Source organism: Oncorhynchus clarkii, chromosome 5, assembly GCF_045791955.1.
Source record: "Oncorhynchus clarkii lewisi isolate Uvic-CL-2024 chromosome 5, UVic_Ocla_1.0, whole genome shotgun sequence".
Taxonomy (NCBI): domain Eukaryota; kingdom Metazoa; phylum Chordata; class Actinopteri; order Salmoniformes; family Salmonidae; genus Oncorhynchus; species Oncorhynchus clarkii.
In genome coordinates this window covers 93,875,221-93,898,498 of record NC_092151.1, presented here as the reverse complement: position 1 = coordinate 93,898,498, position 23,278 = coordinate 93,875,221, and the positions used below count along the sequence as shown (strand labels likewise).

The 23,278-nt window shown below is 45.7% G+C and overlaps 1 protein-coding gene across 4 annotated transcripts in view; it reads right to left on the bottom strand.

Annotated features, from left to right (window-relative positions):
- LOC139409579 (tyrosine-protein kinase RYK-like) overlaps nucleotides 1-23,278 on the bottom strand; it is a 98,871-nt gene that overhangs the window by 53,623 nt on the left and 21,970 nt on the right. Inside the window, exons 2-8 of one of the 4 annotated variants that reach the window (XM_071154945.1) lie at nucleotides 15,567-15,688; nucleotides 15,270-15,369; nucleotides 14,503-14,634; nucleotides 10,859-10,921; nucleotides 7,922-8,060; nucleotides 6,438-6,538; nucleotides 263-346 (exon numbers count right to left, since the gene is read on the bottom strand). In XM_071154945.1, coding sequence (XP_071011046.1) covers nucleotides 263-346; nucleotides 6,438-6,538; nucleotides 7,922-8,060; nucleotides 10,859-10,921; nucleotides 14,503-14,634; nucleotides 15,270-15,369; nucleotides 15,567-15,688 — 741 coding nt within the window. Of the gene's footprint in view, nucleotides 1-262; nucleotides 347-6,437; nucleotides 6,539-7,921; nucleotides 8,061-10,858; nucleotides 10,922-14,502; nucleotides 14,635-15,233; nucleotides 15,370-15,566; nucleotides 15,689-23,278 lie in introns of all 4 variants that reach the window. The other 3 variants (XM_071154944.1, XM_071154947.1, XM_071154946.1) reach the window with 3 other exon arrangements.

Here is a 23,278-nt window from a genome sequence, read left to right as displayed (position 1 = left end):
AGTGGGGATGGGCCCTGGTAAGACTGGACTAGTGCAGAGGGGATGGGCCCCTTGTAAGACTGGACTAGTGCAGTGGGGATGGGCCCACGGTAAGACTGGACTAGTGCAGTGGGGATGGGCCCCTGGTAAGACTGGACTAGTGCAGAGAGGATGGGCCCCTGGTAAGACTGGACTAGTGCAGTGGGGATGGGCCCCTGGTAAGACTGGACTAGTGCAGTGGATGGGCCCACGGTAAGACTGGACTACATGTGACTGAACTTACTTCTGGTTTCATGGACGGGGGCTTCAGGGTTTGGGAAGGTGGCGGCAGCAAGCTGGAGAACGGGTGCAGTGCCAGGGTGATGGTCTGATGGTGAGAGGACAGGGGGGGTGTGGAGGGAGGGCGAGAGAGAGAGAGAGAAAGAGAGTGAGAGAGGTGATTAAGGGTTGGGTAAATGACAGGTGTGGGATGGTACCATTAAACACATCAAAGCAGATTAGAGGACACAGCCACCTGCAGTAGGAGGAGGAAGAATGCTTCATGAAGTGCTTTGAGAGACTAGTCAAGGACCATATCACCTCCACCCTACCTGACACCCTAGACCCACTTCAATTTGCTTACCGCCCAAATAGGTCCACAGACGATGCAATCTCCATCACACTGCCCTATCCCATCTGGACAAGAGGAATACCTATGTAAGAATGCTGTTCATTGACTACAGCTCAGCATTCAACACTATAGTACCCTACAAACTCGTCATTAAGATCGAGACCCCGCCCTGTGCAACTGGGTCCTGGACTTCCTGACGGGCCACCCCCAGATGGTGAGGGTAGGTAACAACATCTCCTCCCCGCTGATCTGCAACACTGGGGCCCCACAAGGGTGCGTTCTGAGCCCTCTCCTGTACTCCCTGTTCACCCATGACTGCGTGGCCACACACGCCTCCAACTCAATCATCAAATTTGCAGACGACACTACAGTGATAGGCTTGATTACCAACAACGAAGAGGTGGCCTACAGGGAGGAGGTGAGGGCCCTCGGAGTGTGGTGTCAGGAAAATAACCTCACACTCAACGTCAACAAAACCACCCTATCCACATCGATGGGACGGTAGTGGAGAGGGTAGTAAGTTTTAAGTTCCTCGGCGAACACATCACAGACAAACTGAATTGGTCCACCCACACAGACAGCATCGTGAAGAAGGCACAGCAGCGCCTTTTCAACCTCAGGAGGCTAAAGAAATTTGGCTGGTCACCAAAAACACTCCTGTCAGGCAGAATCACCGCCTGGTACGGCAACTGCTCCGCCCACAACCGCAAGGCTCTCCAGAGGGTAGTGAGGTCTGCACAACGCATCACCGGGGGCAAACTACCTGCCCTCCAGGACACCTACATCACCCGATGTCACAGGAAGGCCATAAAGATCATCAAGGACAACAACCACCCGAGCCACTGCCTGTTCACCCCGCTATCATCCAGAAGGCGAGGTCAGTACAGGTGCATCAAAGCAGGGACCGAGAGACTGAAAAACAGCTTCTATCTCAAGGCCATCAGACTGTTAAACAGCCATCACTAACATTGAGTGGCTGCTGCCAACATACGGACTCAACTCCAGACACTAATGACATTAATGATGGAAATTGATGTAAAAAATGTTGCACTAGCGACTTTAAACTATGCCACTTTGTTTACATACCCTACATTACTCATCTCATATGTATATACTGTACTCGATACCATCTACTGCATCTTGCCTATGCCGTTCTGTACCATCACTAATTCATATATCTTTATGTACATATTCTTTATATAAGGCAGTAGGAGGAGGACACAGCCCCAGCACCCTGCAGTAGGAGAAGGACATAGCCCCATCACCCTGCAGTAGGAGGAGGACAAAGCCCCATCACCCTGCAGTAGGAGGAGGACAAAGCCCCATCACCCTGCAGTAGGAGGAGGACACAGCCCCATCACCCTGCAGTAGGAGGAGGACACAGCCCCATCACCCTGCAGTAGGAGGAGGACACAGCCCCATCACCCTGCAGTAGGAGGAGACAGCCCCATCACCCTGCAGTAGGAGGAGGAGACAGCCCCATCACCATGCAGTAGGAGGAGGAGACAGCCCCATCACCATGCAGTAGGAGGGGGACACAGCCCCATCACCCTGCAGTAGGAGGGGGACACAGCCCCGGCACCCTGCAGTAGGAGGGGGACACAACACCGTCACCCTGCAGTAGGAGGGGGACACAGCCCCGTCACCCTGCAGTAGGAGGGGGACACAACACCGTCACCCTGCAGTAGGAGGGGGACACAGCCCCGTCACCCTGCAGTAGGAGGGGGACACAGCCCCGTCACCCTGCAGTAGGAGGGGGACACAGCACCAACACCCTGCAGTAGGAGGACACAACCCCGACACCCTGCAGTAGGAGGACACAGCCACTAGATGGCCACAGTGTACACCCTCTTACACAGATTCATGTACACACCACTGAGTAAAATGCATGATGAATCAGACTTCCGTATTGGCCATTTGTGTTTATACAGGACATCCCGCCCCAACCTACCGTCAACCAAATCATGTCAATGAAGAGCTATATATACGGAGCAATCCACACAGTTACAACATTTGGGAGGTGCACGGCAATGCGGTACCAACTAAATCTGACCTCTGCATGCCTCCGGAGGCTACTCCATAAGGAGCTTTCAGATCAAGCATAAAATTGGTTTTTAAACAGTCATCACAATGAATGGAAATGTTTGGTGGCATGAATGGAATAAGACAAAAACAATGCTGATACAGCCTTATTCTAAAATGGATTAAAAATATATACATTCTCAATCTCCACACAATACACCATAATGACAAAGCAAAAACAGGTTTTTAAAAATGTTAGCCAACTTATTACAAATAAAAACTGAAATCTCATATTTACATAAGTATTCAGACCCTTTACTCAATACTTTGCTGAAGCACCTTTGGAAGCGATTACAGCCTCGAGTCTTCTTGGGTATGACGCTACAAGCTTGGCACACCTGTATTTGGGGAGTTTCTCCCATTCTTCTCTGCAGATTCCCTCAAGCTCTGTCAGGTTGGATGGGGAGTGTCGCTGCACAGCTATTTTTTGGTCTTTCCAGAAATGTCTGATTGGGTTCAAGTCCGGGCTCCGGTTGGGCCACTCAAGGACATTGAGACTTATCCCGAAGCCACTCCTGAGTTGTCTTGGCTGTGTGTTTAGGGTCATTGTCCTGTTGGAAGGTGAACCTTCTCCCCAGTCTGAGGTCCTGAGCAGGTTTTCATCAAGGATCTCTGTACTTTGCTCTGTTCATCTTTCCCTCGATCCTGACGAGTCAACCAGTTTCTGCCTCTGAAAAACATCCCCATAGCATGAGGCTGCCACCACCATGCTTCACCGTAAGAATGTTGACAGGTTTCCTCCAAACCTGACTTTTGGCATTCAGGCCAAAGAGTTCAATTTTGCTTTCATCAGACAAGATAATCTTGTTTTCTCATGGTCTGAGAGTCCTTAAGGTGCCTTTTGGCAAACTCCAAGTGGGCTATCATGTGTCTTTTACTGAGTAGTGGCTTTCCTTCTACCCACTCTACCATAAAGGCCTGATTGGTGGAGTGCTACAGAGATGGTTGTCCTTCTGGAAGGTTCTCCCATCTCCTTAACAGCCTCTACCCCCAAGCCATAAGACTGCTGAACAAATAATCAAATGGCCACCAGACTATTTACATTGCCCCCCCCTCCCCTTTGTTTTGTACACTGCTGCTACTCGCTGTTTACTGTCTATGCACAGTCACTTTACCCCAACCTCCATGTAAGAATTACCTCGACTAACCTGTACCCCTGCACATTGACTCTACCAGTACCACTGTATATAGCCTCGTTATTTTGTTATGTAAATAACGTGTTACTTTATTAGATTTTTTTTACTTTATTTAGTAAATATTTTCTTAACTCTATTTCTTGAAGTGCATTGTTGGTTAAAGGCTTGTAAGTAGAGGTCGACCGATTAATCAGAATGGCCGATTAATTAGGGCCGATTTCAAGTTTTCATAACAATCGGAAATCGGTATTTTTGGGCGCCGGTTTGCAGATTAAAAATATATATATATATATTTTATTTTATTTATACCTTTACTTAACTAGGCAAGTCAGTGTAACCGAAGTGAAATGGCTAGCTAGTTAGCGCACGCTAATAGCGTTTCAAACATCACTCGCTCTGAGCCTTCTAGTAGTTGTTCCCCTTGCTCTGCATAGGTAACGCTGCTTCGATGGTGGCTGTTGTCGTTGTGTTGCTGGTTCGAGCCCAGGTAGGAGCGAGGAGAGAGACGGAAGCTATACTGTTACACTGGCAATACTAAAGTACCTATAAGAACATCCAAGTCAAAGGTTAATGAAATACAAATGGTATAGAGAGAAATAGTCCTATAATTCCTATAACAACTACAACCTAAAACTTCTTACCTGGGAATATTGAAGACTCCTGTTAAAAGGAACCACCAGCTTTCATATGTGCTCATGTTCTGAGCAAGGAACTTAAACGTTAGCTTTCTTACATGGCACATATTGCACTTTTACTTTCTTCTCCAACACTTTGTTTTTGCATTATTTAAACCAAATTGAACATGTTTCATTATTTATTTGAGGCTAAATTGATTTTATTGATGTATTATTTTACGTTAAAATAAGTGTTCATTCAATAATTGTAGTAATTGTCATTATTAAAAAATTGCCAGATTAATCGGCATCGGCTTTTTAGGTCCTCCAATAATCGGTATCGGTGTTGAAAAATCATAGTCGGTCGACCTCTACTTGTAAGTAAGCATTTCACGGTAAGGTTATGTTCAGCGCATGTGACAAATAACATTTGATTTGATCTAAACAGAGGAAATCTGAAGCTCTGTCAGAGTGACCATCAGGTTTCTTGGTCACCTTCCTGACCAAGGCCCTTCTTCGCGATTGCTCAGTTTGCTCGGGCGGCCAGCTCTAGGAGGAGTCTTTCTAGAAAGCGTAATGGAGGGAAGCTCATCCTAGACTCATTGTGGAGAAGAAACGTCAGTTGGCCAGAGCGATGTGGATCGGTCGCCAGGCAAGAAAATGGTAGCCATATTGGTCAGGGAGAAATCCAAACCAGTCTAATTGGAATGAATGGCAGTAGAGGCATAATCCTGTGACATATCAGGAATTGTAACCTAAAATAGTGTCTTATAATTATAAATACAGTTCCTATGGATTTTATACAAATGTTCTGTATAAATAGCCTCTAAAATATTTGTAAACAGACCATAAATGTAAAAAACAAACGAGTGCTGTTATATGATACAATATCAGTACGTGTTGCTTTTACAAATTGTAAAAGTCCTATCATCGTCTGGCTGTAGACTGACTGCATTGATGAATGCAATGTTGGCATATTGGCAGTTAATTTGAATTTTTTTTAAAATATTAAATAATTCCTCTAAAACTGGCTGGCTACTAGCTAACAAACGTACAAATACAGTCTTCAAATTCACTGTTTTACACAATATCTTATCACAGCACTGGCAAACCATGGTTGACCAACTCCCTGACCAAAATGGCTGACTATTCTCACCATAAGAAGGTTCCATTCTAGTATTCTAACTCCATGGTTCTAATCTCATCATGGTGCTGGCATCAGAAGGTGGGTGTGTATCCAACAAATGACACAGATCCTATCGTTAAACATAAAGAGAGTGTTTGTGACCGTCAGCATAAGAAAATAACGTGCATTACTTTGGTAATGGGGGTAAGAGTGAAAAGAGACAGGACTTTAAGAACGTCACACAGCAAACAGACGCTGGGGACTCACTCTAAACTATTGGCTGGATCAGGACATTGTCAGAACCGGTTAGTTACAGCACCTTGCAAGTTGAATACGATAAGATGTTCTTGGATAGGTTATTTAGATGGGGGGGTCTAGGAAGTGTCTTACTGTTTCTGTGTGTTTCTGTGTGTGTGTGTGTGTGTTTCTGTGTGTGTGTGTGTGTGTGTGTGTGTGTGTGTGTGTGTGTGTGTGTGTGTGTGTGTGTGTGTGTGTGTCTGTGTGTGTGTGTGTTTCTGTGTGTGTGTGTGTTTCTGTGTGTGTGTGTGTTTCTGTGTGTGTGTTTCTGTGTGTGTGTTTCTGTGTGTGTTTCTGTGTGTGTGTGTGTGTGTGTTTCTGTGTGTGTGTGTGTGTGTGTGTTTCTGTGTGTGTGTGTGTTTCTGTGTGTGTGTGTGTGTTTCTGTGTGTGTGTGTGTGTTTCTGTGTGTGTGTGTGTGTTTCTGTGTGTGTGTTTCTGTGTGTGTGTGTGTGTTTCTGTGTGTGTGTTTCTGTGTGTGTTTCTGTGTGTGTGTGTGTTTCTGTGTGTGTGTGTGTTTCTGTGTGTGTGTGTGTGTGTGTGTGTGTGTGTGTGTGTGTGTGTGTGTGTGTGTGTGTGTGTGTCTCTCTCTTACTGGTGACAGCACTGGCGTTGTTGGGTGTGTCAGCTCTCAGGTACTGGGTGGTCTGGGTGGACGGCTGGGACAGGCCCTGGGAACTGACACTGTCTGAAACACTGGAACACAGAGGAGGGGAGAGGGATGAGAACATGAACTCATGATGAATGTGAGGAAGGAGGTACGACGAAGACGCCAACTTCACAACAATTCCCTTACATCATTATCAAGTAATTTTCGGGCGCTCCTATTGGCCTCCTGGCCAGGTACCCTATGACATCATCCTGAAGGAGCCTGTTCTGTCCTGCTAGGCCTCAAACCAGACAGACTTAACAGATAGAGAACCCATCCCTGCTGTACAACCCATCACAAAGAAATCCTCTTCAGGATCTTCCTATTTACAATAAAAGGAGGGTCTGTCCGTTCACATCTCACCAACAGCAGACTGATTCAATCAAACCAACCCTGAAACAGCATTAAAGCAACTCAATTTATCTCAAATATTGCATTAGATAGATTCCTGGTTGGCTGTGAGAGCATGTGAGAATTTGTTCTGGAGAGCGAGAGAGACAGAGAGAGAGAGACCGAGAGACACAGAGACAGAGAGCGAGCGAGAGAGCACAAGAGAAACACGCATCAACAATGACCTGAGATAACACTGAGACTTATATGAAATCTACCAAGATGGAGTCAGTGGTAGGAATCGAAAAGTAGCGAACCTGAATTTTTTTTATTCAGACCACATCCTATACTCACATAGCATCCGAGTAGGAATGGAGATCTAGGATCAGATAGTGCTGTTTATACAAGTGATCAGCACTGAGACCTTTTGTTAATAGAAGGTCTTCCTGGTACATCTTCATAACCAATGTACAGGGTTTCAACTTGTTCTAATCCATCCAAGCACATATCTACGGAGATGTTAAAAGCTGTGCTGGCTTCATGACGCGCTGTGTGCGGACATCAATATGCTTACTTACTTAACCACTGGCCTCCCGGGTGGCTAAGTGGTTATGGGCGCTGTACTGCAGCGCCAGCTGTGCCACCAGAGACTCTGGGTTCGCGCCCAGCGTCTGTCGTAACCGGCCGCGACCGGGCGACGCACAATTGGCCTAGCGTCGTCCGGGTTAGCGAGGGCAAGTCATATTAGCATCCCGTGCTAGTTGATGATAATCCTAGTCATATTAGCATCCCATGCCAGTTGATGATAATCCTAGTCATATTAGCATCCCATGCCAGTTGATGATAATCCTAGTCATATTAGCATCCCATGCCAGTTGATGATAATCCTAGTCATATTAGCAGCTCATGCTATTTGATGATAATCCTAGTCATATTAGCATCCCAATACAGAGGGCACTGTGAATGGAGATCAGTTGAAGTGAGAAGGTTAGGGGAACACCGGATGAATAGGAGGTACCCAGTCTAAAAAGGACAGCACACTGTCAACAGCACACAATACAACATCACTGATCCTCCTTAGAGGCCCCCCAGGTACTGACCTGTTGTCCAGTTCTACTCTCTTCATGCTGTGTAGATGCATAACAGCCAAGACAATGGCCACCAGGAAGATGACAGCACAGCACACCCCAACACTGATATAGAACACCCTGGTAGAGGTGGTAGGAATGGACACTCCATCTGGAGGAGAGAGCGGGATAGAGGTCAGAGGTTAGAGAGAGAGAGAGAGAGACAGCACAAAACACCCCAACATTGGTATATGTAAATCACGTTACACAATCTGGCAGTCCGAACAGATAAAATGTGGCTTTGGCAGATGACAGGAGAACGCTACCTGCCCGAATGCATAGTCCCAACTGTAAAGTTTGGTGGAGCAGGATTAATGGTATGGGGCTGTTTTTCAGTGAAGGGAAATCTTAATGCTACAGTAAACAATGAGATTCTAGACAATTCCGTGCATCCAACCTTTTGACAACAGTTTGGGGAAGGCCCTTTCCTGTTTCAGCATGACAATGTCCCATGCACGTCGACTGCAAGCCAGGTTTAATCCCCCAACATCAGTGCCCGACCTCACTAATGCTTTTGTGGCTGAATGGAAGCAAGTCCCCGCAGCAATGTTCCAACATTAGTGGAAAACCTTCCCAGAAAAGTGGAGGCTGTTATAGCAGCAAAGGGGGGGGGGGACCAACTCCATATTAATGCCCCTGATTTTGGGATTTGAGTTGGGATATCTGTCCTGCAAATACTTCAGATCAGAGACAAAAACAACAAAAATCACACTGCACTCGTTAGCATTCTCTAGGGGATTTTACATTTACTTGTTAGCATTGCTAACATTCAGATTACAATAGGCACAGTTGGGGTTTGAAAATAGCGCCTCGTGTTCAGTGTCGGTATTATCAAATATCCCGGTATGGCACAAAGTCTGTATGAAGGTATGACAATCTGGATACTGTCCAAGTCTAATGGAGTTCTAAATAGCAATGCTTCTGACCCAAGCTGGTCTCAGTCCCTCTCTCAGTCTAAGCTCATCTCTCTGTCTGAAAGCTCTCCTCTCATCCCTGTGCCTTTTAAAAGCTTTTCTGAGATGCCTCAGGTCCAGGCCCACCCAAGCAGAAGAAGGCAAGTACCAAGTACTAAGTACCAGGACAGCTAATGGCTGCTGGTCACTGAGGCAGCAACAGCACACGGTTCACTATAATAGTCCTGAATAAACCCCATGGAGAGGTGACTGGAGAGAGGGAGAGGTGACTGGAGAGAGGGGGAGGTGACTAGAGAGGTGGAGGGGGGGTTGAGAGGGGGGAATCAGAGAGTTTCAAAGGATAAAACCCATCTCCCTCTAGGTCTAGTATTATACTGCCTTGCTGTACTGCCTTGCTGAGGCAGAGGCTATAACAGAGATGATTGGAGATGTGAACGAGGGGGGGAGCCTTATTGAACTGCATGGCTGTATACACGGAGAGCCTTATTGAACTGCATGGCTGTATACACGGAGAGCCTTATTGAACTGCATGGCTGTATGCACGGAGAGCCTTATTGAACTGCATGGCTGTATACACGGAGAGCCTTATTTAACTGCATGGCTGTATACACGGAGAGCCTTATTGAACTGCATGGCTGTATACACGGAGAGCCTTATTGAACTGCATGGCTGTATACACGGAGAGCCTTATTGAACTGCATGGCTGTATACACGGAGAGCCTTATTGAACTGCATGGCTGTATACACGGAGAGCCTTATTGAACTGCATGGCTGTATACACGGAGAGCCTTATTGAACTGCATGGCTGTATACACGGAGAGCCTTATTGAACTGCATGGCTGTATACACGGAGAGCCTTATTGAACTGCATGGCTGTATACACGGAGAGCCTTATTGAACTGCATGGCTGTATACACGGAGAGCCTTATTGAACTGCATGGCTGTATACACGGAGAGCCTTATTGAACTGCATGGCTGTATACATGGAGAGCCTTATTGAACTGCATGGCTAAATACATGGAGGTGGAGGAGAGCCTTATTGAACTGCATGGTTGAATACGGAGAGCCTTATTGAACTGCATGGCTGTATACATGGAGGTGGAGGAGAGCCTTATTGAACTGCATGGCTGTATACATGGAGAGCCTTATTGAACTGCATGGCTGTATACATGGAGAGCCTTATTGAACTGCATGGCTAAATACATGGAGGTGGAGGAGAGCCTTATTGAACTGCATGGTTGAATACGGAGAGCCTTATTGAACTGCATGGCTGTATACATGGAGGTGGAGGAGAGCCTTATTGAACTGCATGGCTGTATATATGGAGAGCCTTATTGAACTGCATGGCTGAATACATGGAGAGCCTTATTGAACTGCATGGCTGAATACATGGAGATGGAGGAGAGCCTTATTGAACTGCATGGCTGAATACATGGAGGAGAGCCTTATTGAGCTACATGGTTGAATACATGGAGGTGGAGGGGAGCCTTATTGAACTGCATGGCTGAATACATGGAGGAGAGCCTTATTGAGCTACATGGTTGAATACATGGAGGTGGAGGGGAGCCTTATTGAACTGCATGGCTGAATACATGGAGAGCCTTATTGAACTGCATGACTGTATACATGGAGAGCCTTATTGAACTGCATGGCTGAATACATGGAGGTGGAGGAGAGCCTTATTGAGCTGTGTACATGGAGATCCTACAACTCATTGTGTTCCATTAAGCTCTGTGGTTGTATACTGCCACTTAGTCTGAGCCTATCCGCTGTAACATTCTAGTCTAGTTTAGGGGACAGGATATAGGATGTATGGCTATATGGAGCTGGTTTAGGGGACAGGATATAGGATGTATGGCTATACGGAGCTGGTTTAGGGGACAGGATATAGGATGTATGGCTATACGGAGCTGGTTTAGGGGACAGGATATAGGATGTATGGCTATACGGAGCTGGTTTAGGGGACAGGATATAGGATATGGATTGGCCTACTTACTCTCCGGCCTCTGAATGGTCTTGTTGTTGGAGACCGGTGTAATCTTCGGATCAGAATCAATTCCTGTTAGAGACACAGAGGAGGAAGAACGGTTTAGAGCAGGAAGCAAAATGAAGATCAGTAGCGGGACATTAAGGGGATTGGTAGACCGATGTATACAAGGCTGGAGCCACACAGATTTCACAAACTAAGCATTTACCAAGATGTGATACAACTTAGAAATAGCCAGCTGCTTAACAGTCCTGGACAGACACCATTTTTACAACACGGAATATGAGGCAGAGAGAGGCACAAAACCACTACCCTCCTCAGGTGGCTGATTTGACTCGTGTTTAAAATAAGCCGTAGCGGGCATAGAGTTATTAGATTTATTGTCCGTTTCCTCTCAGCAAAGCATATGACAAGCAGGGTGTGTGTGTGTGTGTGTGTGTGTAATTATCTAGTGTGGTTGAAAAAAGCAGCAGCAGAACTTAAGACAAACACCTTTCCATCAACATAACGCTTTCTGAAAGTACTGAAACCCCTGGACTTTATCCACATTTTGTTACACTAAAGCCTTATTCAAAAAACGGATTAAATAAATAAAAAAATACTCAGAAATCTACACACAATACTACATAATGACAAAGTGAGAACAGGTTTAGACGTTTTAGCAAATGTATTAAATATAAAATCAGAAATACCTTATTTACGTAAGTATTCAGACCCTTTGCTATGAGACTCGAAATTGAGCTCAGGTGCATCCTGTTTCCATCTATCATCCCTCAGATGTTTCTACAACTTGATTGGAGTCCACCTTCGGTAAATTCAACTGATTGAACATGATTTGCAAAGGCACACACCTGTCTATATAAAGGTCCCACAGTTGACAGTGCATGTCAGAGCAAAAACCAAGCCATGAGGTCGAAGGAACTGTACGTAGAGCTCAGAGACTGGATTGTGTCGAGGCACAGATTTGGGGAAGGGTACCAAAACATGCCTGCAGCATTGAAGTTCCCCAAGAACACAGTGGCCTCCATCATTCTTAAATATAAGAAGTTTGGACACAGCAAGACTCTTCCTAGAGCTGGCCGCCCAGGAGAACTGAGCAATCGGGGGAGAAGGGCCTTGGTCAGGGAGGTGACCAAGACCCAATGGTCACTTTGACAGAGCTCTGGAGTTCCTCTGTGGAGATGGGAGAACATTACAGAAGAACAACCATCTCTGCAGCACTCCACCAATCAGGCCTTCATGGTAGAGTGGCCAGACCGCAACCACTCCTCAGTAAAAAGCACCAATCAGGACTTCATGGTAGAGTGGCCAGACCGCAACCACTCCTCAGTAAAAAGCACCAATCAGGCCTTCATTGTAGAGTGGCCAGACCGCAACCACTCCTCAGTAAAAAGCACCAATCAGGCCTTCATTGTAGAGTGGCCAGACCGCAACCACTCCTCAGTAAAAAGCACCAATCAGGTCTTCATGGTAGAGTGGCCAGACCGCAACCACTCCTCAGTAAAAAGCACCAATCAGGCCTTCATGGTAGAGTGGCCAGACCGCAACCACTCCTCAGTAAAAAGCACCAATCAGGCCTTCATTGTAGAGTGGCCAGACCGCAACCACTCCTCAGTAAAAAGCACCAATCAGGCCTTCATTGTAGAGTGGCCAGACCGCAACCACTCCTCCGTAAAAAGGCACATGACAACCTTTTAAACAGGATTCTCTGGTCTGATGAAACCAAGACTGAACTCTTTGGCCTGAAGGCCAAGCATTATATCTGGAGGAAACCTGGCACCATCCCTACGGTGAAGCACGGTGGTGGCAGCAACAAGCCGTGGGGATGTTTTTCAGCGGCAGGGACTGGGAGACTAGTCAGGATTGAGGAAAAGATGAACAGAGTAAAGTACAGAGAGATACTTGACGGCAGAGTTCCTCTGTTCAGTGTCTGTACTTTTGCCCATCTTAATCTTTTATTTTTATTGGCCAGTTTGAGATACAGATTTTTTCTTTGCAACTCTGCCTAGAAGGCCAGCATCCCATAGTCGCCTCTTCACTGTTGATGTTGAGACTGGACAGAGGAACTCTGCCTAGAAGGCCAGCATCCCAGAGTCGCCTCTTCACTGTTGACGTTGAGACTGGACAGAGGAACTCTGCCTAGAAGGCCAGCATCCCAGAGTCGCCTCTTCACTGTTGACGTTGAGACTGGACAGAGGAACTCTGCCTAGAAGGCCAGCATCCCAGAGTCGCCTCTTCACTGTTGACGTTGAGACTGGACAGAGGAACTCTGCCTAGAAGGCCAGCATCCCAGAGTCGCCTCTTCAATGTTGACGTTGAGACTGGACAGAGGAACTCTGCCTAGAAGGCCAGCATCCCAGAGTCGCCTCTTCACTGTTGACGTTGAGACTGGACAGAGGAACTCTGCCTAGAGGGCCAGCATCCCAGAGTCGCCTCTTCACTGTTGACGTTGAGACTGGTGTTTTGCTGGTACTATTTAATGAAGCTGCCAGTTGAGGACTTGTGAGGCGTCTGCTTCTCAAACTAGACTCTAATGTACTTGTCCTCTTGCTCAGTTGTGCACCGGGGCCTCCCACTCCTCTTTCTATTCTGGTTAAAGCCCGTTTGCGCTGTTCTGTGAAGGGAGTAGTACACAGCGTTGTGCGAGATCTTCAGTTTCTTGACAATTTCTCGCATGGAATAGCCTTCATTTCTCAGAACAAGAATAGACTGACGAGTTTCAGAAGACAGTTGATTGTTTCTGGCTATTTTGAGCCTGTAATCGAACCCACAAATGCTGATGCTCCAGATACTCAACTAGTGTAAAGGCCAGTTTTATTGCTTCTTTAATCAGCACAACAGTTTTCAGCTGTGCTAACATAATTGCAGCACGGGCTGCTACTATGACTAGGATTATCATCAACTAGCTAGGGCTGCTACTATGACTAGGATTATCATCAACTAGCACGGGCTGCTACTATGACTAGGATTATCATCAACTAGCACGGGATGCTAGGTGTTCCAGCATCGCCACAGACGGTGTTCCAGCATCGCCACAGACGGTGATCCAGCATCGCCACAGACGGTGATCCAGCATCGCCACAGACGGTGATCCAGCGTCGCCACAGACAAACAGTGTTCCAGCATCGCCACAGACGGTGTTCCAGCATCGCCACAGACGGTGATCCAGCGTCGCCACAGACAAACAGTGTTCCAGCATCGCCACAGACGGTGTTCCAGCATCGCCACAGACGGTGATCCAGCGTCGCCACAGACAAACAGTGTTCCAGCATCGCCACAGACAAACAGTGTTCCAGCATCGCCACAGACAAACAGTGTTCCAGCATCGCCACAGACAAACAGTGTTCCAGCATCGCCACAGACAAACAGTGTTCCAGCATCGCCACAGACACAAACGGTGTTACAGAATCAGAGGGAGCACACGTTGGAGGGGGAGATGGAGACAGTTTGATGGTTTAAGGTAGAAAAACAATTGTTTATAATAATTATTAATTTACACTACTGCTATTGTGTATATATTTACCTAAAAAAATACAATAGAATTAATTAATTTGAACAATTACAACTGTTATTTTATTCACGGTCTTCACCCATAATCGTCGATGACACGGTTATACTGTTCAGGCCCTGACTGACAGGAAGAGGAGTCTTACGTTTGTAGCACATTTTCCTCCTCTTGAAGTTGAGGACTGTGAAGTTGTTCGAGTGGCTGGTGAGGTTGAGCTGTACCGTCAGGACCGCCTCTCCATCTACCTTCCCTGAGCAGAACAGGTCCACTCTGAACACTACACACACACAGAGAGAGAGAGAAACACAGATTGACAGAGAGAGAGCCAACACAGCGACAGACAGAGAGAGATTACACTGGGTTCCCCTGTGTTCCTACTGCAGGCTTTATTAGGGACCCTACTGCAGGCTTTATTAGGGACCCTACTGCAGGCTTTATTAGGGACCCTACCCTACTGCAGAGAGAGAAACACAGATTGACAGAGAGAGAGCCAACACAGCGACAGACAGAGAGAGATTACACTGGGTTCCCCTGTGTTCCTACTGCAGGCTTTATTAGGGACCCTACTGCAGGCTTTATTAGGGACCCTACTGCAGGCTTTATTAGGGACCCTACTGCAGGCTTTATTAGGGACCCTACTGCAGGCTTTATTAGGGACCCTACTGCAGGCTTTATTAGGGACCCTACTGCAGGCTTTATTAGGGACCCTACTGCAGGCTTTATTAGGGACCCTACTGCAGGCTTTATAATAGAATTTGATTGATTGACTGATCTAGCAACACACACGTTCCAGAAGAACTCAAATATTTTTTTTGTGGCTCTGAATATTAATACATACTTTTAAAATACAGAAGATAATTATAATGTTCATAATACCAGTGGAGGATGGGAAGTGATGATTGGTTGACAGACCTGAGGCTGTGCGAGGCACCTCCCCCTGGGCAGAGATGTTGCTCTGTGGTTGGTTCATAGCTGCAGGTTTGTCTACATGGAAACCCATCCTGTAATCAACCTGTAGGAGAGGGGCGGAAAGAAGGATGAGTGAGAGAGACCGAGTGACCGACCGACCGACAGAGTGACCGGCCGACCGACCGACAGAGTGACCGGCCGACCGACCGACAGAGTGACCGGCCGACCGACCGACAGAGTGACCGGCCGACCGACCGACAGAGTGACCGGCCGACCGAGGGAGAGAGACCGAGCGTGTACCTTATCCTTGGAGCGCCAGGTAAAGTGCAGGCTGTTGGTCTCGCTGGGTACAGGCAGGATGAAGGAGAGAGCATAGTGGTTTACCACGTCATCCCTCACGTAGTACAGCTCTGCATCTAGACCTGCAATACACACACACACACACACACACGGTTAGTGCAACATAAACACCTGAAAGAATGAGAAACACAGGGATGGGCATTTGAAATCATTTCACTATTTGAATTAATTAATTAAAAAAATATATGGGAAATCTGGACAGTGGAAACATCCACTGTTTTTATTTTACACACAATACCCCAGACAAATGTTTACTGCACAGGCTGTGGGAGAGATGGTGTCTACAGCAGGACAGGGATGGACAGGGGCCAGTGGTATGTGAGACTAGGGAGAGATGTTGTCTACAGCAGGACAGGGGCCAGTGGTGAGAGACTAGGGAGAGATGTTGTCTACAGCAGGACAGGGGCCAGTGGTGTGTGAGACTAGGGAGAGATGTTGTCTACAGCAGGACAGGGGCCAGTAGTGTGTGAGACTAGGGAGAGATGTTGTCTACAGCAGGGTGGGGATGGACTGGTGGTGTGAGAGACTAGGGAGAGATGTTGTCTACAGCAGGGTGGGGATGGACTGGTGGTGTGAGAGACTAGGGAGATGTCTACAGCAGGGCGGGGATGGACAGGGGCCAGTAGTGTGTGAGACTAGGGAGAGATGTCTACAGCAGGGCGGGGATGGGCTGGTGGTGTGTGAGACTAGGGAGAGATGTTGTCTACAGAAGGACAGGGGCCAGTAGTGTGTGAGACTAGGGAGAGAGAAAAAGTTGCCAGACTCGTACTAGTTAGACAAACTTGTTATCCATCATTCCATCTGGCAGTGCTTCCGTTGCATCAAATCTATGTAAAGAATCAAGCTGAAACAGACAGATGTTAGCTACCTAACCAACTGAAGCCATGTTGCCGCGCTACCTAACCAACTGAAGCCATGTTACCGCGCTACCTAACCAACTGAAGCCATGTTACCGCGCTACCTAACCAACTGAAGCCATGTTGCCCCGCTACCTAACCAACTGAAGCGATGTTGCCCCGCTACCTAACCAACTGAAGCCATGTTGCCCCGCTACCTAACCAACTGAAGCCATGTTGCCCCGCTACCTAACCAACTGAAGCCATGTTGCCCCGCTACCTAACCAACTGAAGCGATGTTGCCCCGCTACCTAACCAACTGAAGCGATGTTGCCCCGCTACCTAACCAACTGAAGCGATGTTGCCCCGCTACCTAACCAACTGAAGCGATGTTGCCCCGCTACCTAACCAACTGAAGCGATGTTGCCCCGCTACCTAACCAACTGAAGTGATGTTGCCCCGCTACCTAACCAACTGAAGTGATGTTGCCCCGCTACCTAACCAACTGAAGTGATGTTGCCCCGCTACCTAACCAACTGAAGCGATGTTGCCCCCCCTACCTATCCAACTGAAGCGATGTTGCCGCGCTACCTAACCAACTGAAGTGATGTTGCCCCGCTACCTAACCAACTGAAGCGATGTTGCCCCGCTACCTAACCAACTGAAGTGATGTTGCCCCGCTACCTAACCAACTGAAGCGATGTTGCATCTCTACCTAACCAACTGAAGCGATGTTGTTGCGCTACCTAACCAACTGAAGCGATGTTGGTGCGCTACCTAACCAACTGAAGTGATGTTGGTGCGCTACCTAACCAACTGAAGCCATGTTGCCGCGCTACCTAACCAACTGAAGCCATGTTGCCGCGCTAACTAACCAACTGAAGCCATGTTGCCCCGCTACCTAACCAACTGAAGCGATGTTGCCCCGCTACCTAACCAACTGAAGCCATGTTGCCCCGCTACCTAACCAACTGAAGCCATGTTGCCCCGCTACCTAACCAACTGAAGCCATGTTGCCCCGCTACCTAACCAACTGAAGCGATGTTGCCCCGCTACCTAACCAACTGAAGCGATGTTGCCCCGCTACCTAACCAACTGAAGCGATGTTGCCCCGCTACCTAACCAACTGAAGCGATGTTGCCCCGCTACCTAACCAACTGAAGTGATGTTGCCCCGCTACCTAACCAACTGAAGTGATGTTGCCCCGCTACCTAACCAACTGAAGTGATGTTGCCCCGCTACCTAACCAACTGAAGCGATGTTGCCCCCCTACCTATCCAACTGAAGCGATGTTGCCGCGCTACCTAACCAACTGAAGTGATGTTGCCCCGCTACCTAACCAACTGAAGCGATGTTGCCCCGCTACCTAACCAACTGAAGTGATGTTGCCCCGCTACCTAACCAACTGAAGCGATGTTGCATCTCTACCTAACCAACTGAAGCGATGTTGTTGCGCTACCTAACCAACTGAAGCGATGTTGGTGCGCTACCTAACCAACTGAAGTGATGTTGGTGCGCTACCTAACCAACTGAAGTGATGTTGCCCCGCTACCTAACCAACTGAAGCCATGTTGCCTCGCTACCTAACCAACTGAAGCGATGTTGCCCCGCTACCTAACCAACTGAAGCGATGTTGCCCCGCTACCTAACCAACTGAAGCGATGTTGCCTCGCTACCTAACCAACTGAAGCGATGTTGCCTCGCTACCTAACCAACTGAAGCGATGTTGCCTCGCTACCTAACCAACTGAAGCCATGTTGCCCCCCTACCTAACCAACTGAAGCGATGTTGCCCCCCTACCTAACCAACTGAAGCGATGTTGCCCCCCTACCTAACCAACTGAAGCGATGTTGCCGCGCTACCTAACCAACTGAAGCGATGTTGCCGCGCTACCTAACCAACTGAAGCGATGTTGCCGCGCTACCTAACCAACTGAAGCTATGTCGTCTCGCTACCTAACCAACTGAAGCTATGTTGCCTCGCTACCTAACCAATTGAAGCGATGTTGCCCCGCTACCTAACCAACTGAAGCGATGTTGCCGCGCTCCTCGTCCTGGTCTACAACAACTTCGTTCAGATTAAACAGCCTACCTGAGGGTTGCTGGCTGTAGCCTACTCCTTCTCATTTAGCAAACTTAATTTGGACATTTTAGTTAATTTTGCATTGATTACAGATCTCCCACTTCCAGCAGTGATTTATACACACTAGATGGCTGACAGGGGGCGCTGTTTTGAAGCCACTGCGCCTCCATCTTGGTACTCCTCCCATTCTAAAATAAAATATTTTTGGAAGCTATATTCATTTATTAAATGTCTACATTTGTTTTACTACTTGTATTCTATTACAGATACCTTAATGCTTTTAAATTAAAACTGTGCTAAACATAAAAAATGTTTCACAAAAACATTTCCTTAGAGTATACATTTTTTTGAAAGTACTAATGTTACGGTCCCTACTGACAAATACAGTGCCATCAGAAAGCATTCATAACCCAGGACGTGTATTCCGCATGTGTTACAGCCTGAATTCAATATGGATGGAATTCATTTCCTTCCCTCTGGCCCATCTACACACAATACCCCATAATGACAAAGTGAGTCATCGTACTTTCCCCCAACAGTTAACCTACTCTATTGGTCAGCTGTTTGAGAAAAATGTGGCTTTGAGGAAGAAAAATGTGCCTGTTCCAAAAGAATGGGACAGTTATAGGATGATAGATCCCAAATTCATACAACCAGTAGGACGAGACTACATAACATAAAAACATTAAAAAGCAATACATCCGATAAACAGATCAGACAAAGTTTACCTTAACCTAATATTTTTTCACATTAGCAGCGCAGCAATGCACACAAGGCAGTAGGCGACACCTACTGATAGGTTCCATAATGCACATGCGAGCAGTTTCATGTGACAGATTAAAATATCAGTTAGAAATTTAGAAAGAGAGGAAATCTAATATGCAACAACTAGCACGGGCTGCTAATATGACTAGGATTATCATCAACTAGCACGGGCTGCTAATATGACTAGGATTATCATCAACTAGCACGGGCTGCTAATATGACTAGGATTATCATCAACTAGCACGGGCTGCTAATATGACTAGGATTATCATCAACTAGCACGGGCTGCTAATATGACTAGGATTATCATCAACTAGCACGGGCTGCTAATATGACTAGGATTATCATCAACTAGCACGGGCTGCTAATATGACTAGGATTATCATCAACTAGCACGGGCTGTTAATATGACTAGGATTATCATCAACTAGCACGGGCTGCTAATATGACTAGGATTATCATCAACTAGCACGGGCTGCTAATATGACTAGGATTATCATCAACTAGCACGGGCTGCTAATATGACTAGGATTATCATCAACTAGCACGGGCTGCTAATATGACTAGGATTATCATCAACTAGCACGGGCTGCTAATATGACTAGGATTATCATCAACTAGCACGTGCTGTTAATATGACTAGGATTATCATCAACTAGCACGGGCTGCTATAATGACTAGGATTATCATCAACTAGCACGGAATGCTAATATGACTAGGATTATCATCAACTAGCATGGGCTGTTAATATGACTAGGATTATCATCAACTAGCATGGGCTGCTAATATGACTAGGATTATCATCAACTAGCACGGCTGCTAATATGACTAGGATTATAATCAACTAGCACGGGCTGCTAATATGACTAGGATTATCATCAACTAGCACAGGCTGCTAATATGACTAGGATTATCATCAACTGGCACGGGATGCTAATATGACTAGGATTATCATCAACTAGCACGGGATGCTAATATGACTAGGATTATCATCAACTAGCACGGGATGCTAATATGACTAGAATTATCATCAACTAGCACGGAATGCTAATATGACTAGAATTATCATCAACTAGCATGGGATGCTAATATGACTAGGATTATCATCAACTAGCACGGGCTGCTAATATGACTAGGATTATCATCAACTAGCACGGACTGCTAATATGACTAGGATTATCATCAACTAGCACGGGCTGCTATAATGACTAGGATTATCATCAACTAGCACGGGCTGCTATAATGACTAGGATTATCATCAACTAGCACGGTATGCTAATACGACTAGGATTATCATCAACTAGCACGGAATGCTAATATGACTAGGATTATCATCAACTAGCTAGGGCTGTTAATATGACTAGGATTATCATCAACTAGCATGGGCTGCTAATATGACTAGGATTATCATCAACTAGCACGGCTGCTAATATGACTAGGATTATAATCAACTAGCACGGGCTGCTAATATGACTAGGATTATCATCAACTAGCACGGGCTGCTAAAATGACTAGGATTATCATCAACTAGCATGGGATGCTAATATGACTAGAATTATCATCAACTAGCACGAAATGCTAATATGACTAGAATTATCATCAACTAGCACGAAATGCTAATATGACTAGAATTATCATCAACTAGCACGGGCTGCTAAAATGACTAGGATTATCATCAACTAGCATGGGATGCTAATATGACTAGAATTATCATCAACTAGCACGAAATGCTAATATGACTAGAATTATCATCAACTAGCACGAAATGCTAATATGACTAGAATTATCATCAACTAGCACGGGATGCTAATATGACTAGGATTATCATCAACTAGCACGGAATGCTAATATGACTAGAATTATCATCAACTAGCACGGGATGCTAATATGACTAGGATTATCCTCAACTAGCACGGGATGATAATATGACTAGGATTATCATCAACTAGCACGGACTGCTAATATGACTAGGATTATCATCAACTAGCACGGGCTGCTATAATGACTAGGATTATCATCAACTAGCACGGGCTGCTATAATGACTAGGATTATCATCAACTAGCACGGGATGCTAATATGACTAAAATTATCATCAACTAGCACGGGATGCTAATATGACTAGGATTATCATCAACTAGCACGGTATGCTAATACGACTAGGATTGTGCCGGCTGCTGGGCAACGAAAGAAAGTTGATGTAAAATAATTGCCTCCGCGGATCTGGTTTGATTTTGTCTAAGACATGCCTCATAACATGTTTTAAAAAGTTCAGAAAATGGAGTACATGTTTTCAAAATGCTGGCAGGCACCAATTTTATTGATTGGCTTCTTTTTTTTTTTTTTTTTTAATCAGCCAAAAGCCGGCTAAGGGAAACCCTCATCCAAAATGTAATGAATAACTTAGCCATGCTCAAAGGGATATTCAATGTCGGCCTATTTTGTTGTTAAGTTTACCAATAGGTGGCCTTTCTTGTGAGGAATGGTAAAACCTCTCTGGTCTTTGTGTTACAATCTGTGTTTGAAATTCACTGCTCCACTGAGGAACCTAACAGATAAATTGTATGTGTGGGGGGACAGAGATGAGGTAGTCATTCAAAAATCACGTTAAACACTATTATTGCACACAGAGTGAGTCCATGCAACTTAAGGTCATTTTTACTCCTGAACTTATTTAGGCTTGCCATAACAAAAAGGGGTTGAATACTTGACTCAAGCCATTTAATTTTTTTCATTAATTAATTAGTAAACATTCCCCAAAACATAATTCCACTTTAACATGATGGTGTATTGTGTGTAGGCCAGTGACACAAAACCTCAAATGTAATCCATTTTTAAATTCAGGCTTTAAGACAACAAATGTGGACAAAGTCAAGAGAGGTGAATACTTTGAAGGAATTGTAAATCCATTACATTTTGTCCTTGAAAATGTTTATTGAAATACTGTAGAATTCCATTCATTCCTATGGAGGACAACTAGTTTTGACCGACGGATGGAAAGCCTCTCATTGAGTATGCAAAGCTGTCATATCAAGGCAAAGGCTGGCTACCATGAAGAATCTCAAATATGAAAATATATCTTGATTTGCTTTAAAAAAAAAAAACTTTTTGGGTTACTACATGATTCCATGTGTGTTATTTCATAGTTCTGATGTCTTCACTATTATTCTACAATATAGAAAATAGTCAAAAAATTAAAAAGAAGAAAAACCAATGAATGAGTAAGTGCGTCCACTCTTCAGACTGGTGCTGTACATCATTGGTTGCTACACGCGGAGCCTGACTGGAGAGCCAACAAAAACAAGAAGCACGCGGGGAAACCTGTGCATGCTTTTTATAGGTTACACGTCATAAAAACAACATTATAACTTACTCAGAGACAGAGCAGAGAATAACAGCATGCTTTACGGGGAAATCTCCCATGGAAAGGGCATTTTAGTCCAGGACTAGACTTAATCTGTTTTAAAAAAAACAGCCCTAAATGCCATCGTCACAAAAGCCACTTAATTTGTGATAAAAACCTTTATTAAAACATTTAGGCCTATGGGCTAGGCTACATGAGGTGTGATACTAACCTTATAGGACTATGGGCTAGACTACATGAGGTGTGATACTAACCTTATAGGACTATGGGCTAGGCTACATGCGGTGTGATACTAACCTTATAGGACTATGGGCTAGGCTACATGAGGTGTGATACTAACCTTATAGGACTATGGGCTAGACTACATGAGGTGTGATACTAACCTTATAGGACTATGGGCTAGGCTACATGAGGTGTGATACTAACCTTATAGGACTATGGGCTAGGCTACATGAGGTGTGATACTAACCTTATATGACTATGGGCTAGACTACATGAGGTGTGATACTAACCTTATAGGACTATGGGCTAGACTACATGAGGTGTGATACTAACCTTATAGGACTATGGGCTAGGCTACATGAGGTGTGATACTAACCTTATAGGC